This window comes from Panonychus citri, unplaced genomic scaffold (assembly GCF_014898815.1).
Source record: "Panonychus citri isolate SS breed McGregor unplaced genomic scaffold, ASM1489881v1 Contig00033, whole genome shotgun sequence".
In the NCBI taxonomy this organism is placed as follows: domain Eukaryota; kingdom Metazoa; phylum Arthropoda; class Arachnida; order Trombidiformes; family Tetranychidae; genus Panonychus; species Panonychus citri.
Window position 1 is genome coordinate 1,203,277 of NW_026515438.1, and position 15,166 is coordinate 1,218,442.

The window sequence follows — 15,166 nt, forward strand, 5'->3', positions numbered from 1 at the left end:
CTGATGATTAGTTGGATTAACTTGAAGCAATTAAATTGATTGACAAGATCATTGAAACAAGAAAAGCAGAAAGTTTTTAATTTGTTTGATATTTTCTCCAAAAAAATATGACATTTAACAAACAAATTTTTAACTATCATTTAAATAGTGATTAAACTTATCCAGAGCAATTGGTTTATAGTATTTTAGATATTTGTATTGATATAACAAATCACTTCGATAAAATTAACTTCGAGGAAATTCAAAATCACTGGGGTTATTCAGCAGCATTTATAATCATCTTCAATTGTTCAATTTTTTCTCCAAATTACTTATAAATTTTGGGTTCATTTGTATCCATGTTTATATATAATTATTATATTTATATATTTAAGTATCATCTAAATATATATTGGCACTTGAATGAACTTTTCCTTTAATATTGAACGATTCCTTCTGTCAGCTTCAGCAAAAGTGATTCTCGAGATCAAAAGTGGTGTTTTTATATCTAAATAATTATATTTTCTGAATGTATTTGCTCGTCTCCTTCTCAACGAAAAGTGAATTATTTTAAAATCGTTGATGATGGTGACTGGAAATTGACTTGGTAAATGTTCATGATGCCACAAGAGATCCTTTTGTTTCTTTCTATTATTTGATTGTTCCGATGAGAATTTTCTTGATCATGACTTGAATATTCTCACAGCTCGAACAACATATTGTCGACAAATTGGACATTCGTTCATACGTTTACCACAATCAATACAAGTAACAACGTGGCCACACTCGAGAAGGACACAGTCGATTAACTTTTCCATGCATATTTTACAAGCACTATCATCATCCAAATCCTCAGAACCTTAAATTTCAAGAACAAAAGAAAGTCAAATAAACAAAATCAATTAGCGACAAAATTGTAACAATTAATATTCTTTAAAAAGATATAATTACCTCTTTCTTTGGCTTTGTTGACATCTCTCCACAATCGAATGGCTTTTTCGAGCAATTCTTCTTTCTCACAACATCCTTTGAAATCGACAAAATTACGAGTTAACAATAATTTAATTTGGCGAATACTGAGATCACGAATCTGATCCTCACTGTTTAAATCATCAATGTTAAATGGTTTAAAATCATTGAGATTGGACGTTGAGTTACTTTCATAGGAAATGTTTTCCTTTGACGTAGTTTCCTCATTTTGATGATCCGTTGAACGAGATGTAGTTGCACTTGTTGTGGTATTTGTTGAGCTATTAGTATCATTAATATTATTATTATTACCAGTAGCTGATGTAGTATTTGATGAAGTAATTAATGGAGTGTTGTTGGTGTTGGTATTGGTATTGGTATTATTAGTATTATTGGTATTGGCTCCAGAAGCATTTTCTTGTGAAGCAGAATTGACATCAAATGATGACCGGTAACCAGAATCATCGGGATCAACGAATACCCAACTGTCATCTGTCCCTTGACGGTGAACACGATTCGGTGTATCATTTGAGCTTGTCGTATTTGAGCTTGTTGTTCGACTATTTAAAGGACTGGTGGGATAAGAATTGGGTGGTGAGTATAAACGCCTAGCATGTTCACCAGTACGAAGAATTAAATCAACCAATTCCGATTTTTCCTGTAACCAGAGGAAGAGATTATAATCAAAAGCTGATAGATAAAACAATTCAGTTTACAATTTACCTTACAAAAGCGATGAGGTATACGCTTTTTATCCATATACCATTTAAGATCTTTGATTCTCAGTTCGAGAAGAGAATGTCTTTCAAGAGGTTGCATATTGAATATTCGACATCGACGACATCGCGTCCGACGAAGGCTTGCGAAAAAATCATGATTAGTATCTTTGGGAAAACAATTAACACAGTAATCCATACTACAATCCGAACAAGTTTTCTGTTGAAACAATAAAGAGAAACGTTAAAGGTAAGAGGTTGAATACAAATCACAAAATAAAATGAGATCTTGTTTAGTCGGATTAATGATTGATGCAAAATGAAAGATGTGAAAGATTATAATTACTGAGATTAATATTTATCGTTATCAGCAATAAAGATTAACTTGATTTTGCTTTCTTAATCAACCATATTGATTATCTAATTGTCAGATACATTTAAAGATAAACTCAATTGCTTCATTGTGAATTAATTGAGCACAATGTTGCTTTTCTTTAAAGATATTAATAGGCATCAATTGCGCTTCTCAGCTGATCAATCGACAAAAATAAGTCAATAATCAAATGAAATTCTGATGTAAAAAGAAATATAATTAGAATTCAAGGTTAGATCATCGTTTTCAGGGATAACCGGTGCTCAGGACAATTGTTCACGATTAGATTACTTAACAAAAATGAACCTGTAATTTCAATCGGACGTTGTGATGTTCCAGGTAGTGATGGGGGATGAATCTAAATTTAAACAGTCAACATATCAACGTAATAAAATAATGATGTAACTATATCAACTGATTAGCAGGTAAAATTAGATAAAATTTAGTGGAATAAAATGGCGAAAATGATCAAAAATTGATTAGTCAAGTGAGTGCAAGTTAATCTTTTTTTTCTCCATTTTCTAAAATCATATCACATTTAAAAAGATAAAAACAAACCTCTTGATAGAACATCTGAACATGTGTAAATAGAGTAGAATTAAATAGCTATCAAATCAGAAGAAAATATGACTCATAGGCTAAAGATAATCCAATAATCATAGTTGATTGAAATTAAGAATTAACCAGAAAACAGTTTAGATTATGAGATAACGTAATAAATGTTGAATGATGATTGATTATAAAAAACAAACATACACACCTATGTGTCTGTATAGTTACATAATAGATCAGAGTAAGTAATCAGATTGAGAGAGTGAATGATGATGAAAGAGAGAGAAGAGAAAAATGTAAAAGATACTGACCTTCCGTTTAAGAAAATGGAATTTGATTCCACAATTTTCACAAACCATGATCACTCGGGAACCAGATGAGTTGGTGGGTCCAGGTGATGAAGATGATGAAGATGATTCGTTGCGAGAGGTTGGTGTTGTTGATGATGATCGTTGTTTAGGAATCAAAGTTGATAAATTTGGTGAAGAGAATCGAGCTGCTGAGAAAGTGTCAGTAAGGTTTGATAGATTGATGCTAGGAAATTCAAAAGAAAAATTAAACCCATTGGTGTTGTTGGTTGTGGTTGATGATGAATCTGCAGTAGGTGGTGATGTGGTTCGGGTTGATGAATTGTTACCTCCACCAAAGATTCCACCAGTACTATTAGCCCTTGGATTAGTTGTTCTATTGGTTGAAGATGATGCAGATGAGGATGATGATGAAGATTGAGGTGCCGTTGAACGATTAAAGAACGTACTTGCATTCATCCCAAAATGGATTAGTTAATACATAAAATAGAAAGAGAGTGAGAAGAATAAAGGGAAAATGAGGGAGAGAGAGAGAGAGAAAGAGAGGGAGAGAGAAACACCAGAATAGAGACAGGAGAGGAGAGAAAAATAGACAGAAAAGAAGATGAAGAAAAAAAGGTAAATAATTCACACGTTGCTTCAATTATTTTCTTTAGTCTTAAAAAATGAAAACAAAAAAAGCGAAACCACCAAAAAGGAGGAGGGAGAAGTGAGAATTTCTCTCACAAAAAGAGACAGAAGGAAATGAGAAAATTCTCTTTCAGTTGTAATCAAACAAACTCTCAAAATTCATGTTGACAATTTAATTGAATTAGATGAAGTGACGATTGAAGAAGTACCAAACCATCCCAATTAAAAACAGAGATTCGTTGATTAAGATGCTAATGTTGATGAAAAGAAAATGTCGACATAAACTAGAGAAAACAATAATAGATGATGAAGATGATGATGATGATGAAAGGGTAAGAGTTGTTGTGAGAAATAAAAACAAGGAGAAAATGAAAGATTCCGAATAAAAAAAAGAAAGAGAAGAAGACAGACAATTGGGCAGACAGAATAAACTGAGAATAGAAAGAAAAGAAAGAAAATGATAAACTTATTACTATTTAGGAGGTAAAATCAAGAATAAGGATAATTTAAATTAATTAGAAAGAGATAAAGTTAATCCAACGGGCGAAGGTTTAATTATGAAGAAAAGGAAAAAGAAAGGAAAAGGAAAAAGGGAAAACCTTCAAGAAAATTCTATTCTTTTTGTGGAACATTTTTGTTCTCTAATCGAATCCCCTAAGTAACAGTTGAACTGTTACAGTTCATTTTCTTGTTCGGCTTTTGGGGCAATTAAAATCCTTTGTTCTCTTCTGCTAATTAATTAAACGGTTTCTTTTTCTAATGATGTAATTGTTTCTTGTTAATTTCTAATGTTTAATGAGTTAATTGTGATTCCGGTGTAACAATTTAATCGGTTGTTTCAAGTGTTCATGTCTATTGGTTTGTGTCGCTTTCGGTGGTGTTGGTTTGGTTTTGCTTCTTTGAGACAATTTTTAGTTTTCATTTTGACTTTTAAATTGTTGATTTTATTTATTGTGATTTATTAATTGTTGTTGTTGGTGGTTTTCTCCTTGTGGTGCTCCCGCTTAATGATAATTTAGATTTGTTTAGGGAAACTCACGCAAAGGCCTTGGTATTGGAAAGTAAACAAATTACTATGAAAGAGGTAATTTGTTTAAATCAAGCAACCGAAACACAATCCAGGTAAATTAAGTTTAATCATTTTCTGTTCCTTTGATTAATTCATTTTGTCTACTTTTTTATTGTCATCAAGTTAATTCAGTTAAATCCAGGAATTACCTGTAGATATATTTTTCGTTTGTAAATTTAAATGACAAGGAACAAGTTTCTTTCATTGAAATGAAAGAAATAAGTTTAGTTTGTTGTTTTTTGTTTTACAATCAATTGTAATTTTTCTGTTGATTGTGTCAGATCTCAGAGAATATCAATTGATATTTTTGTTAATTGTTTCAATATCTTTTGTCTTCAATCAACATTAAGATAGAGTCAAAACCTTGAAAACAATTAAAAAGTGATTATACTGCTAAAGGAAACTGCTGGTTAATGTTTTCTTATTGTTAATTTTAAGCTTTCAATTTGTATCGTAATTATTTTGATTGATTGATTGAGTTTAATCAAGTTTAATTGTCATTGGACAGTTTACAATTACATAAGAATGAAAAAAGATAAGACTAAACAAGGAGAGATCATATTTTTCATTAGTCTTTTGTGTCTATTGATTTTAATTATGTTTTCAGCTTTAAATTACTTGGAATCAAAAAGATCAGATGAAGAGGAACCAATTGTGATCAAATCAAATCAAATTCAATCGTTTCTTTGGATTCTTGGTAATTATTCTAATCAACAATCAACTCCGTCACTTGTAAATGATACATTTGGATATAATGTAAGCAATAGTGAAGGTAATTTAAATTCTGTGTCAACAATTACCTTTCATTCAAGTGAAGTTAATTATTCTGAATTTGATCCAAGTGTCAATGGAACTAAATTACTGTCTCATCAATTTAAAAATTGTTCCTTCCCATCATCGAATGACCATCGTTTTCTTGATTATTTGTGCAACAATCAACAAATTATCCTGTTTTCAATTCGAGCTCCTGATCGTAATTTGATTAAAATTAATGGTGGCCTTTATTATTCAATTCAGTTAATTAGGGTATTCAAATCAACAAATAATCTTAAAAAAGCTTTACAAAAAGGTATCATTATATTCACAGGTAATCAATCAAATAACAATCAATTTAAACGTGGCCATGTTTATCTGGTTACAGTTACACTAGAAAATAATTTACCTTTAATCACTAATTGTGATCTTAAACTAGACTGGAATTCATTACCTTATGAGGTGAGAAACAATTTGATCAAGTTTTTTAATGAACCAACAACATCTTGTATTTTACATAATTACAAGATTAAATCAAAATTTAATTTCGTTGGTTAGATTAAATTTCTTAATCATTTAGTTGAACTTACACCGAGAAATATGATTTTATTTGCCAATTTGAGTTAACTAAATTAAGATTTTAAATCAACTTTTGAAACTCTAACCCAAAGTGTAACATAAACCAAAATCCAGATTGAAAGAGACTAGAAAATCATAACTGGATTAATTAACTTGTTGTTATCACTAATCAACTGCAATATCTAATCACGATAAAAAATGGAAACTGTAATTGAATTTATTCAAATGATCCAGATGATAAGTTGATTAACCAGAATAATCATTATGAATTAATTTCTGCCACAAGAGAGAAAGAAAGAGAAAGAAAAACAATTAGACCAAATTGATCAACAATTAACTTAAATGAAAAGTGAAAATGTAAACAATATCTCAGATCAAAACTCCATTCATATGGATGATTATCAACAGAATAACATTTTTGATTGTCAGTCAAATTTAATCAACACGAATCATTATTAACTTTAAATGATCATGTTTCTAATCAATTTATTGACCTAATTGTTGTTAATTGAATAGATAAAATGTAATCTGTTTACTTTTAATGATTACACTTAAATCCTGTTCAATTTGTTGATATTTTAATTCATCCTCAAACCTTTTACTTGATCATCATTGATAATTGTTAACCACAAACATTAATTATATCATTGGAATATCAAATTAACATGATAAACTAATTATTTACCTTTTGTTTTGATAATGTAAATGACGATTAATAAATAACTAAAAATATTTAATCATTTACGTTTATCACGAAAAAATGATTCTCTGATCAAACAATTAAGTTGATTTGGTTGCTTTTTTCTCGTAACGTAAAAAAGACTTTATATAAATCAATAGATGACTTTGGGAATAAGTTAATTGTTCTAGGTGTTGATTGGAATATATAAGAAGTCTAAACACTCTGAGGGGATGAATTAAAGATAAATGATACAATTTTTTCTGAGGAAAAAAATGTTAGCAATAAAAATTATATAATTAAAAGAGTTGATTAGTTGATTAATTAACAGTGTCTTCATTGACAGCACCTCGATGTTGTTGTAATAGGATTGCAGCTCTCATATAGATTGGACCACCTAAAGAAGTAAGAAAATTTGATTAGTAAGAAAACTGAAATTATCGAATTTCATTTGTTAATTGTTACCTTGATTTGATGCATGAGCTGGATGAATTGGTGGTTGGAAACATTTAACATGTTCAATTGTGTTGCCTTCACTTGATGGCGATGATAAATATTTGTTTAAAATGGAAAAAATTTGTGAATTTAGAACTTGGAATCTCCTGATTCGATCGACCATCCGTTTAAGTGGAATCCCTCGAACAATTTGATCTTTACCATCGACTCTTTGTACTTTGAGTAAATGATAACTGAAATCAAGAGTTTCGAATCGCCTTTGTTGACCTAAAAGGGTAATCATGACACATCCCGCCCAATTAAGTCCTTCGCCGAATAATTGTTCAACTGTCCATTCGCCGTCTCCCACTGGGATCGAATAGACAAATTGAAGCGCTGACCATAGACGGTGGAATTCAATACACTCGTCAACATAAATGACTCCATTCGGAGGTGGACCATCGGTTGGTCCGATCCATCGAGCGGCTTGTTCCTCGTTTTCTACCATGATATCCCGAATTCGGCCTAGAACAGCTTCAAATATCGAGAGGCCACAAATTAATCTTTCTTTAGTTAACAGGTCACCTTCTCGGGCAATTTGACCTTGTTTGTTTGATCCAAAACGATCAATATTGGCAACTACTTGAAGTGGTGCGTATTTGGCTTCCAGTCTTTTTATTTTAGTCTCTGGTTTCTCTTGGTCTTTACAATAGGGTCGTGGAAAACAGTTCTGAAAGGGCGCGGCTTGAACGAGGTCACAGACTTCCTCTTGTGATAAACTGTGTTCGATGAGGAGACAAAAGATGACCGCATTACCGATCTCCCGGAAACATTGGAAAAGCTCTGTTTTTACATCAGGATATTGAATTATGTCACGAAGTTGAGCTTGATAAAATTCCAACACTCCACTTGAACCGTATTCATATAATGGCAATTTACACAATTTTGGCATCGCTTTCATCAGTGTTTCCACATATTGAGCAATGGTTCCTTGGATTCCCGTTTTCATGATACGAAGTAGCTCCTCAATGATTACAGCGATTCCCTGGTAGCCTAGGACACGACACATGGCTCGAAAATGAGGAGCACCGATAAACCCTGAATACTGATTAAAGATACTGGCATAGGCCACATTTAGAGCCTTAGTACCATAAAAATAGTACGGAGGTTGTTGCATCGGGATTAAAGCTGCCCGATCACGATGATAGTCCATGTGAGGGGCGAGATTGGGTGCTTTAGAAGGGACTCGAACAAATCGATTAGTTGATGAATTGTAACAATAGGTGGGAAGAAAATTGTAATACAGATCAAGGAAAACATGAAGAGTTATACTTCCATAGGGAGCGGAGACATTGTGATTTGCTTCTTTGAAAATGGAATCAAAACTGTCCAACTCGACGTGTTTCGACAAAAGTTTGTGTGTATGACGATTAACGGACATTAATCCTTCTAATTCAATGATACCAGAAATGTCACCGGATTCAAATCGACGAATAGCATATTCTAAACTTTTCAACATGTGGGCATTGAGACGTTGAGCAATTAGACGATTAAGGTCAATGGTTCGACCTAAAAGTTGAAGATGTCGTTGTCTCATTAAAGTTTCATATCGATTTGCTTGAGGCCAAGCAAATTTTATTCCGTGAATCTGAGCTTCAGATCGGAATCTTTTATCCAATAAAATGGAACCAGCAAGATGCTTATAATAAGCAAAAATTTGCTCCGATAATTTGTAGACAAACTGATCGAAACAAAGATTCACTTCCGCTTCAACTTCATCATAAAGATATTGTTTGCTGAATTTGTACAAAGCACAGTGAGCAGCGTCATTGTAAAGATCTAGGGGATAGAGAACACATTCCATCATGGAAGGATCTTTAGTCTTCAATATTTGATCAGTCAGAATCCAGGGAAGAGACATTTCAATGGGAAACTGAAAACAATTGAAGAAAAAATAAATAAGAAATAAATTATTGTCCAAGAGAAAATCCATAGAATAGGAAAATAAATAATTACCTGAATTCTTTTGCCCATGGTCATTTCAAGATAAAATTTTCTGTACCAAAGTTGTGATAAATCACAACATTCCTTAAAGTTTCTGAAATAAATATGAAGAAATTAAGTCGCAGTATTAATATATCGAAATTTAATCGATCGTTGATTGACTACTTACGGCTAAAATTGAGCAAATAGTTCCAGAAGAAACTGTTCTTGTGAAACTGATCGATGGCTAAAAGGTAATTTCCGTCGATATCTTTTCGCAAGGTTCGTTTTCCACTGGCCGCTTTATCGGAGATGAGACTTTCCAACATCGTCCGTACCATATAAAGCTGTGTACTTCCTGGACCAACATTTCGTCGAGGAACTTGCATGTCAACCTCGCTCATTGAACTAGAAGATAATTTGTTTCCTTTAGTTAATGGATCTTCAAACCCTTTAGCCCAATCGGCACAAGTATCTCGAACAGATGATAAAAGAGTTCGAACTAGATCTTTACGATTTTTGATTGCTTTTCTAAGTGGTTCTCGAAGTGTTTTCTGGACAAAGTCTTGTAATTCAGCGTAAATTGAATAACCTATTGCATCGGTAAACACAGTTTCCATTCTGTGCATGAGAACTTGTAATCCTTTAACCATGGCGATCATATCAATTAGTGCAGCTTTCTCATCTTCATTATAATTATATCGAGTTACTCTTTCATACTCTTCGGCTTCAACGGGACAATCTTTATTCTGATGATGATCAGTTGGATTCATTAGTTTCCACGAATAAAGCTCCATGATATGGGAAGTCCATTCGGATAATAATTGGAGACCTCGAAGTGCAAGACAAAGAAGTTGCTTGTTTTCTGCATCAGATCTTGGTGCTTCTTTCACCGTTGTGGTCACTTCATTGGAATAACGAGAAAGTTCAGATATGTAAGAAACATAATCTTCCCTGATTGTAGGTAAATGTTGAAGTATATCAGCCTGTGTTGAAGGTGTTTGTGAATTAGAGGCTAATGGCCATTTAGTTGGATCGTAATTGGGAGTTTTGTTGATATAAGTAAGAATTGGTGATATTTGCATGTCTCCAAATAGTGGAACCATTTCAAGGGATTTAAATATCTTATCAATACGACTTAAGTTGATTCGTCGTTTTGTGTCCAGTTTATTGATATTACAGTTCTTAGAGTCTTTAGAATCAAGAAGGAAAAGTCCAAAACCGATAACCTGAAAGAGAATTGGGAAAAAAGAAAGATGAATACGTGAAAAAGATACAAAGAATGAGAAAATCGACAAACCTTGACTAGCATATGCTTTTCCCATGGAAGCATATACATTTTACTTTCGTACATGTGTGTACATAGATTTATAACATCGGCAAGAAGCTCTTCGTAGCCAGAAATTTGTTCTAACTGTTCTTTCAATGAGTCACGAATTTTATTCCTCATTGCTAAAAAAAGTGATAACTTTTGACTCTCTTGGAGAGAATGTGAGTCAGATAATTGTTTAAGAGATTGTGAGGCTCGTCGATATGCAGCATAGTCATTTTTCACCGAGGCTTTGATATTTTTCAACTCATCAAGAACAGCTAACATATTCAAAAATTTTCCCAAAGTTAAAAGGTAAGTCTCAGATACAAAAGTGTCATGTTTCCGTTTGCTAGAGCTTGAATCTCCTCCACCAGATCCTTGATTATTGTTTGGAGATAAACAAAGACGCTTGATTTCAGAGCAGAAACGTTTGATAGCAGCTTCTTGGAAATACATGAAAGCCAACAATTTATCAACCTCTGGACCAAGAACCTCAACAGTTTTCTCAATCATTTCCAATCGATTAGGTTGATCTTTATCTTTTGGCTGTGGAATCGCCCGAGAACAACATCTCCAAGTATATAACATAACTGCATGTTTTTCACCTGAGAAAACAAAAGTACCAATAGAATAGAATAGAATAAAAAGAAAACAAAAATCATGATTAATAAAGCTCTCATAATAAGAATCGTTTTGACAATTTGATCAGATGAACAACAAAACAAACAGAAAAAAAATGTTTACCTTCTTCTAGCATTTGATTCAATTTAGATTGGTAGTTGGCTTCCTCAAGGTACTTGGCAACACCACAGACAAAAGCATTTTTATCCTCAAAATTTGTATCCAAGTTAAAATGGTGAACAATTGACTTTGCTTGCCCCTGAATACAATGTTGCTCATCCGGCAGCTCAATTTCATCCAATACTTCAACATTGGCCATGGCATCAGAAAGAGTAACTTTGATACCCTCTTTGTTGGTCATTTCGTCCATCATCATGAAAGATTATCGCAAATAGAACACCGAGAAATGTACAACGGAGGGTTTGTAGAAAAAAAAAGACTCACTGATTGTGGAGATTATCAAAATTAAATTAGAAAATAAAATAAAAAACACACCCAAATTGTAAAGTGAAAAAAATGACAATTAAAAGATGAAAATATTTGAAACTTTCATATTGGAAAAATGTTCCAAACATCAACACCAGAGGCTCCACATTCGTTATTCTCATGAACAAACAGTAGAAGCGCGAATTTCAAACAATAGAATTTACAATCTCATCATTTTATTTTCATTCCAAATCAAGAGAATCAAATGTTTTGTTTCGTTTAGTTTAATTAGTTTTATTTTTTACTAATTAGAAAGGATAATTTCGTGGTGATTAAGGATTAAGAGGTAAGAAGATCAATACTGTGGAAATAAACAAAAAGCTATTTCAACGATCCAAGATATTAATTAGTTACGAACCAGGTGAGTTGATTAGTGTAATTGTTTTGCTTTCTTTCATTGAATTAATTGTTCAGTTTTTAATCAAATTTTGTTATGTTTTCCTCATTGTGTGTTTAGTTACAATCAATTGTTAAAATCAACTTGTCTCATGTTTGTCCGACTGATTTGAATTGAGTTTGTGATTTGAATGATGAGCACATTACCTGAAGCTAATCAAACTTATGGTACTAAGGATTATTGGATTAGTAGATTTAATCAAGAAAATGTCTATGAATGGCTTGTTGATTATCAACAATTAAAAGCTCATCTTGCTGAGAATATCAACCAAGATGATACAATATTAATCTTAGGTAAGTTTTTCTATTCTTTCTTTAATTGCCTTACAAGTGATTATTTGTTTTCTTTTGTTATGATTCATTTGAATGAGAAAATATAGAAACAATTTGACTGAATTTAAAATTATTCTTTTTAATCTAATTCTATTCTCTATTCTATTCTCTATTAACAGGTTGTGGTAATAGTTTACTCGGTGAAAAGCTTTACAATGATGGTTACAGAATGATTATCTCCATGGACTATTGTGAAAATGTAGTCGGAAACATGTCGCTTCATTGTGATTCCTGTAAATCCATTAATTGGTTAACAATGGATGCAACCAATATGACAATTAAGGATAATTGTATTGATGTTGTTCTAGAAAAGGCAACAATTGACACTTTTCTTGTTGGTGAAAAAAATCTCTGGTCTCTTTCACCTTCTTCCATTGAAAAAGTGGATAAAACTCTTAGTGAAATTAGTAGATTGTTGAAACCTGATGGAAAATTTATTTCTCTCTCATTCAATCAACCTCATTTTCGAGGGAAACTTTACTCTAATGATAAATATGATTGGAGAATCAAATCAATTGATACAATTGGAGTTAATTTTCATCACTATTTGTATGTTATTCAAAAAGGATTATCTCAGACAGAATCAGCAGATTATTATGTTTATCAACCTCCAGCGATTACCACAATCAAATCAGAAGAAACTATTGAAGAACGTGAAGAAAATGATATATTCGCAATCAATTTGGACAATTAAAGTAATTATTGTGAAAAACAAAGGAAATTGGTTTCAAATTCGACAGTTTAACAACAAGGATCGTAAATCTCATGATCGAGAATCTCGACTCGAGATGAACCGTCCAGAGGATAATTAAAAGATAAATAAGGAAAACATAGAACGGAAAAAGTTTCTTTGTTTTTGTGAGAAAATGTCAACCTTTTTTTTTATTTCTTTTTTTTATTCCGAAAATTCTGCCTTTTGATCCTGAGACATTGAAGTACATGATTTGTATAGCAAGTAGCAAGGAAATGGTTGATATTGAGAATTTAAAAGTGAAGGTACCATGAAAATTGAAATGGAAGTTAGTTATCATTCCCGTTCTCGATTGGACATCACTCTTAAGTCAATTGCTTTTTACGATGGTGTTTATCTCTGCTACGATTTATTCAAAGTACATGTAGATCGTTCACATCGTCGTACATCATCAAAATATTAATCATCCTCATCCTCATCATCATCCCCATCATCCATCCATCCACTCGCCTTGGAATCACTCTTTCACATCACATCACACTCGAAATTGTCCATCATCAACTTAAATATTAGAAGTAGAGAAAGAGATAAAGAATCAAATCAAAGACGTAAAAATATTCCAAGTTAAGAATTTATCCAAAAATTTATTTGTATTGATGCTTAATTTTTTACTTTTGAAATAAGTATTTATGAGTATTAATTTCTAGTATTTCTCGAAGCGTGAGGACTAGAAAGATTAAAGATAAAAGAAAAGTAGATCAATAGCAATAACCATTCTCCTGGATTTTCATTTTGTTTCCATGAATTTCTTTTTATCTTTTCATTTGAAAGTTTCACTTGGAATTGAAGATGTCTAAATTTATTCAGTTTACGTTAATGTGTTTTCTTATTATCATGGTTATCGAAGCTCTTCCGCTCGATAAGTTTGTTCATTTACCTATGAGTTTACATGAAATCATCATCAATGGGAATAGCAAAGAAAATAAAGATTCATCTAATTCATCTAATTCATCCGATTCATCACAAAATCATCCATCTTCTCATCCCTCGCATCCTTCGAACCCATCTCATCTTCCACATCAGCAACAAGATCAACATCAACCACCACCCGGAATGAATCATAGTTATCCACTCTCTACTCAACCTATTTACTCTTATCCACCTCATCATCCATATCATTCTCATGCCCTTGGTCAATGGTATCCACACACTACCAATAATTATTACTTTAACTTAAACAACTTGAGCAATATTAGTAATATATCTATAGCTATATCCATTAATAGCACAGGAAAAGTTGTAGCTCATGAAAATCCGAAACCAGTGGAAAAAAGTTGGATTTCTGAGATTTACAGTGGCATTGTCAGAATCATTGGGGGAAAGCGGGATTTCGAGAGAAAGTTTTTTAAACCAATTTATTAAACGATAATAATTCATTTGAGCAAACAATTAACTCACAATCAACAACTGGAATAAAATCAGTTGTGTCTTTAATTAATTCCTTCGATGTTGATTGTTTACTTATGAATATGTTAACATTTACCTTAGTATATTAGTTACAGGTAATAAATTTACTAAATGGCTGTTGAATGTTGAATGGACAAACAATTAGTTAATCAGTTGGGTAAAGTGATTAAAATTTGAAACTAAAATGATATTGGATATAGTTAGCGGACTAACTATCACAATTAACTACAAATTCATTGAACCCTTCAATCGTTGTTCAATTGATCAAATTGATTAGAATGATTAATAATCAAGCAAAAGAAACGAAACAATTAAACCATGAGAAGTGATTATTTGTTGAAATAATTTTTCAATTTTGATTGTTTATCATAATGTTTCAATTCTGTTCTATCCTGGTGATTAATTTATTAATTTGATGATTAAGATGTGATTGAATTGTGAGAATCATTGACAATTTAATCATTCTATTTATGTTATGATTAATTGTTAGCACAAAATTTTCTGTTATTGAAATTAACTCTTAATTGTTCCCAATCCCTTTGAGATATAATCTTTGAGATGATCAAGGAATGGACTTAATAACTAATGATTATCTATTTGATTCACCCAATTAGTTATACAAATGTCACATGAAACAATCAATTTACCAAATTATCAAGAGATAATCATTAGAATTAACCTTATTATTGACGATTGATATTCTAAATTGTTGCTAATTGTTATCAGTTTGATTTATGGATGATGAAATATATTCAAATGTAAATGTAAAGTTATTGAAAAGTGTTGACTCTTCAATAGAATCAAATTTAATTATGAAAGCAAACAACTGGAACTG

The 15,166-nt window shown here is 31.9% G+C and overlaps 3 protein-coding genes across 3 annotated transcripts; 1 reads left to right on the plus strand and 2 right to left on the minus strand.

Moving 5' to 3' along the window:
• Positions 1-51: 51 nt before the first annotated feature.
• Positions 52-4,026, minus strand: LOC128397583 (E3 ubiquitin-protein ligase rififylin-like). The gene is made up of 4 exons (XM_053358321.1): positions 2,901-4,026; positions 1,672-1,884; positions 931-1,606; positions 52-838 (listed from the first exon to the last, which is right to left on the minus strand). Exons 1-4 carry the CDS (start codon positions 3,354-3,356, stop codon positions 663-665), a joined length of 1,521 nt encoding a protein of 506 aa, XP_053214296.1. The 5' UTR covers positions 3,357-4,026; the 3' UTR covers positions 52-662.
• Positions 4,027-5,573: 1,547 nt separating this feature from the next.
• Positions 5,574-11,509, minus strand: LOC128397585 (cytoplasmic FMR1-interacting protein-like). The gene is made up of 7 exons (XM_053358323.1): positions 11,082-11,509; positions 10,326-10,942; positions 9,212-10,254; positions 9,059-9,140; positions 7,073-8,975; positions 6,614-7,004; positions 5,574-6,204 (listed from the first exon to the last, which is right to left on the minus strand). Exons 1-6 carry the CDS (start codon positions 11,332-11,334, stop codon positions 6,928-6,930), a joined length of 3,975 nt encoding a protein of 1,324 aa, XP_053214298.1. The 5' UTR covers positions 11,335-11,509; the 3' UTR covers positions 5,574-6,204; positions 6,614-6,927.
• Positions 11,510-11,604: 95 nt separating this feature from the next.
• Positions 11,605-13,620, plus strand: LOC128397584 (EEF1A lysine methyltransferase 4-like). The gene is made up of 3 exons (XM_053358322.1): positions 11,605-11,805; positions 11,902-12,134; positions 12,293-13,620. The coding sequence occupies exons 2-3, from the start codon at positions 11,972-11,974 to the stop codon at positions 12,865-12,867; spliced, it is 738 nt and encodes a 245-aa protein (XP_053214297.1). The 5' UTR covers positions 11,605-11,805; positions 11,902-11,971; the 3' UTR covers positions 12,868-13,620.
• Positions 13,621-15,166: the final 1,546 nt, after the last annotated feature.

Coding starts and splice junctions, on each gene's coding strand:
- LOC128397583 (XM_053358321.1), bottom strand. CDS start 3,356: ATGAATGCAAGTACGTTCTTTAATCGTTCAACGGCACCTCAATCTTCA. Junction 1,885..2,900: donor TCCATTTTCTTAAACGGAAG/GTCAGTATCTTT, acceptor TTGTTTCAACAG/AAAACTTGTTCGGATTGTAG. Junction 839..930: donor CAACAAAGCCAAAGAAAGAG/GTAATTATATCT, acceptor TTGAAATTTAAG/GTTCTGAGGATTTGGATGAT.
- LOC128397585 (XM_053358323.1), bottom strand. CDS start 11,334: ATGATGATGGACGAAATGACCAACAAAGAGGGTATCAAAGTTACTCTT. Junction 10,943..11,081: donor GAATCAAATGCTAGAAGAAG/GTAAACATTTTT, acceptor TTGTTTTCTCAG/GTGAAAAACATGCAGTTATG. Junction 10,255..10,325: donor AAAAGCATATGCTAGTCAAG/GTTTGTCGATTT, acceptor ATTCTCTTTCAG/GTTATCGGTTTTGGACTTTT.
- LOC128397584 (XM_053358322.1), top strand. CDS start 11,972: ATGATGAGCACATTACCTGAAGCTAATCAAACTTATGGTACTAAGGAT. Junction 12,135..12,292: donor TGATACAATATTAATCTTAG/GTAAGTTTTTCT, acceptor CTCTATTAACAG/GTTGTGGTAATAGTTTACTC.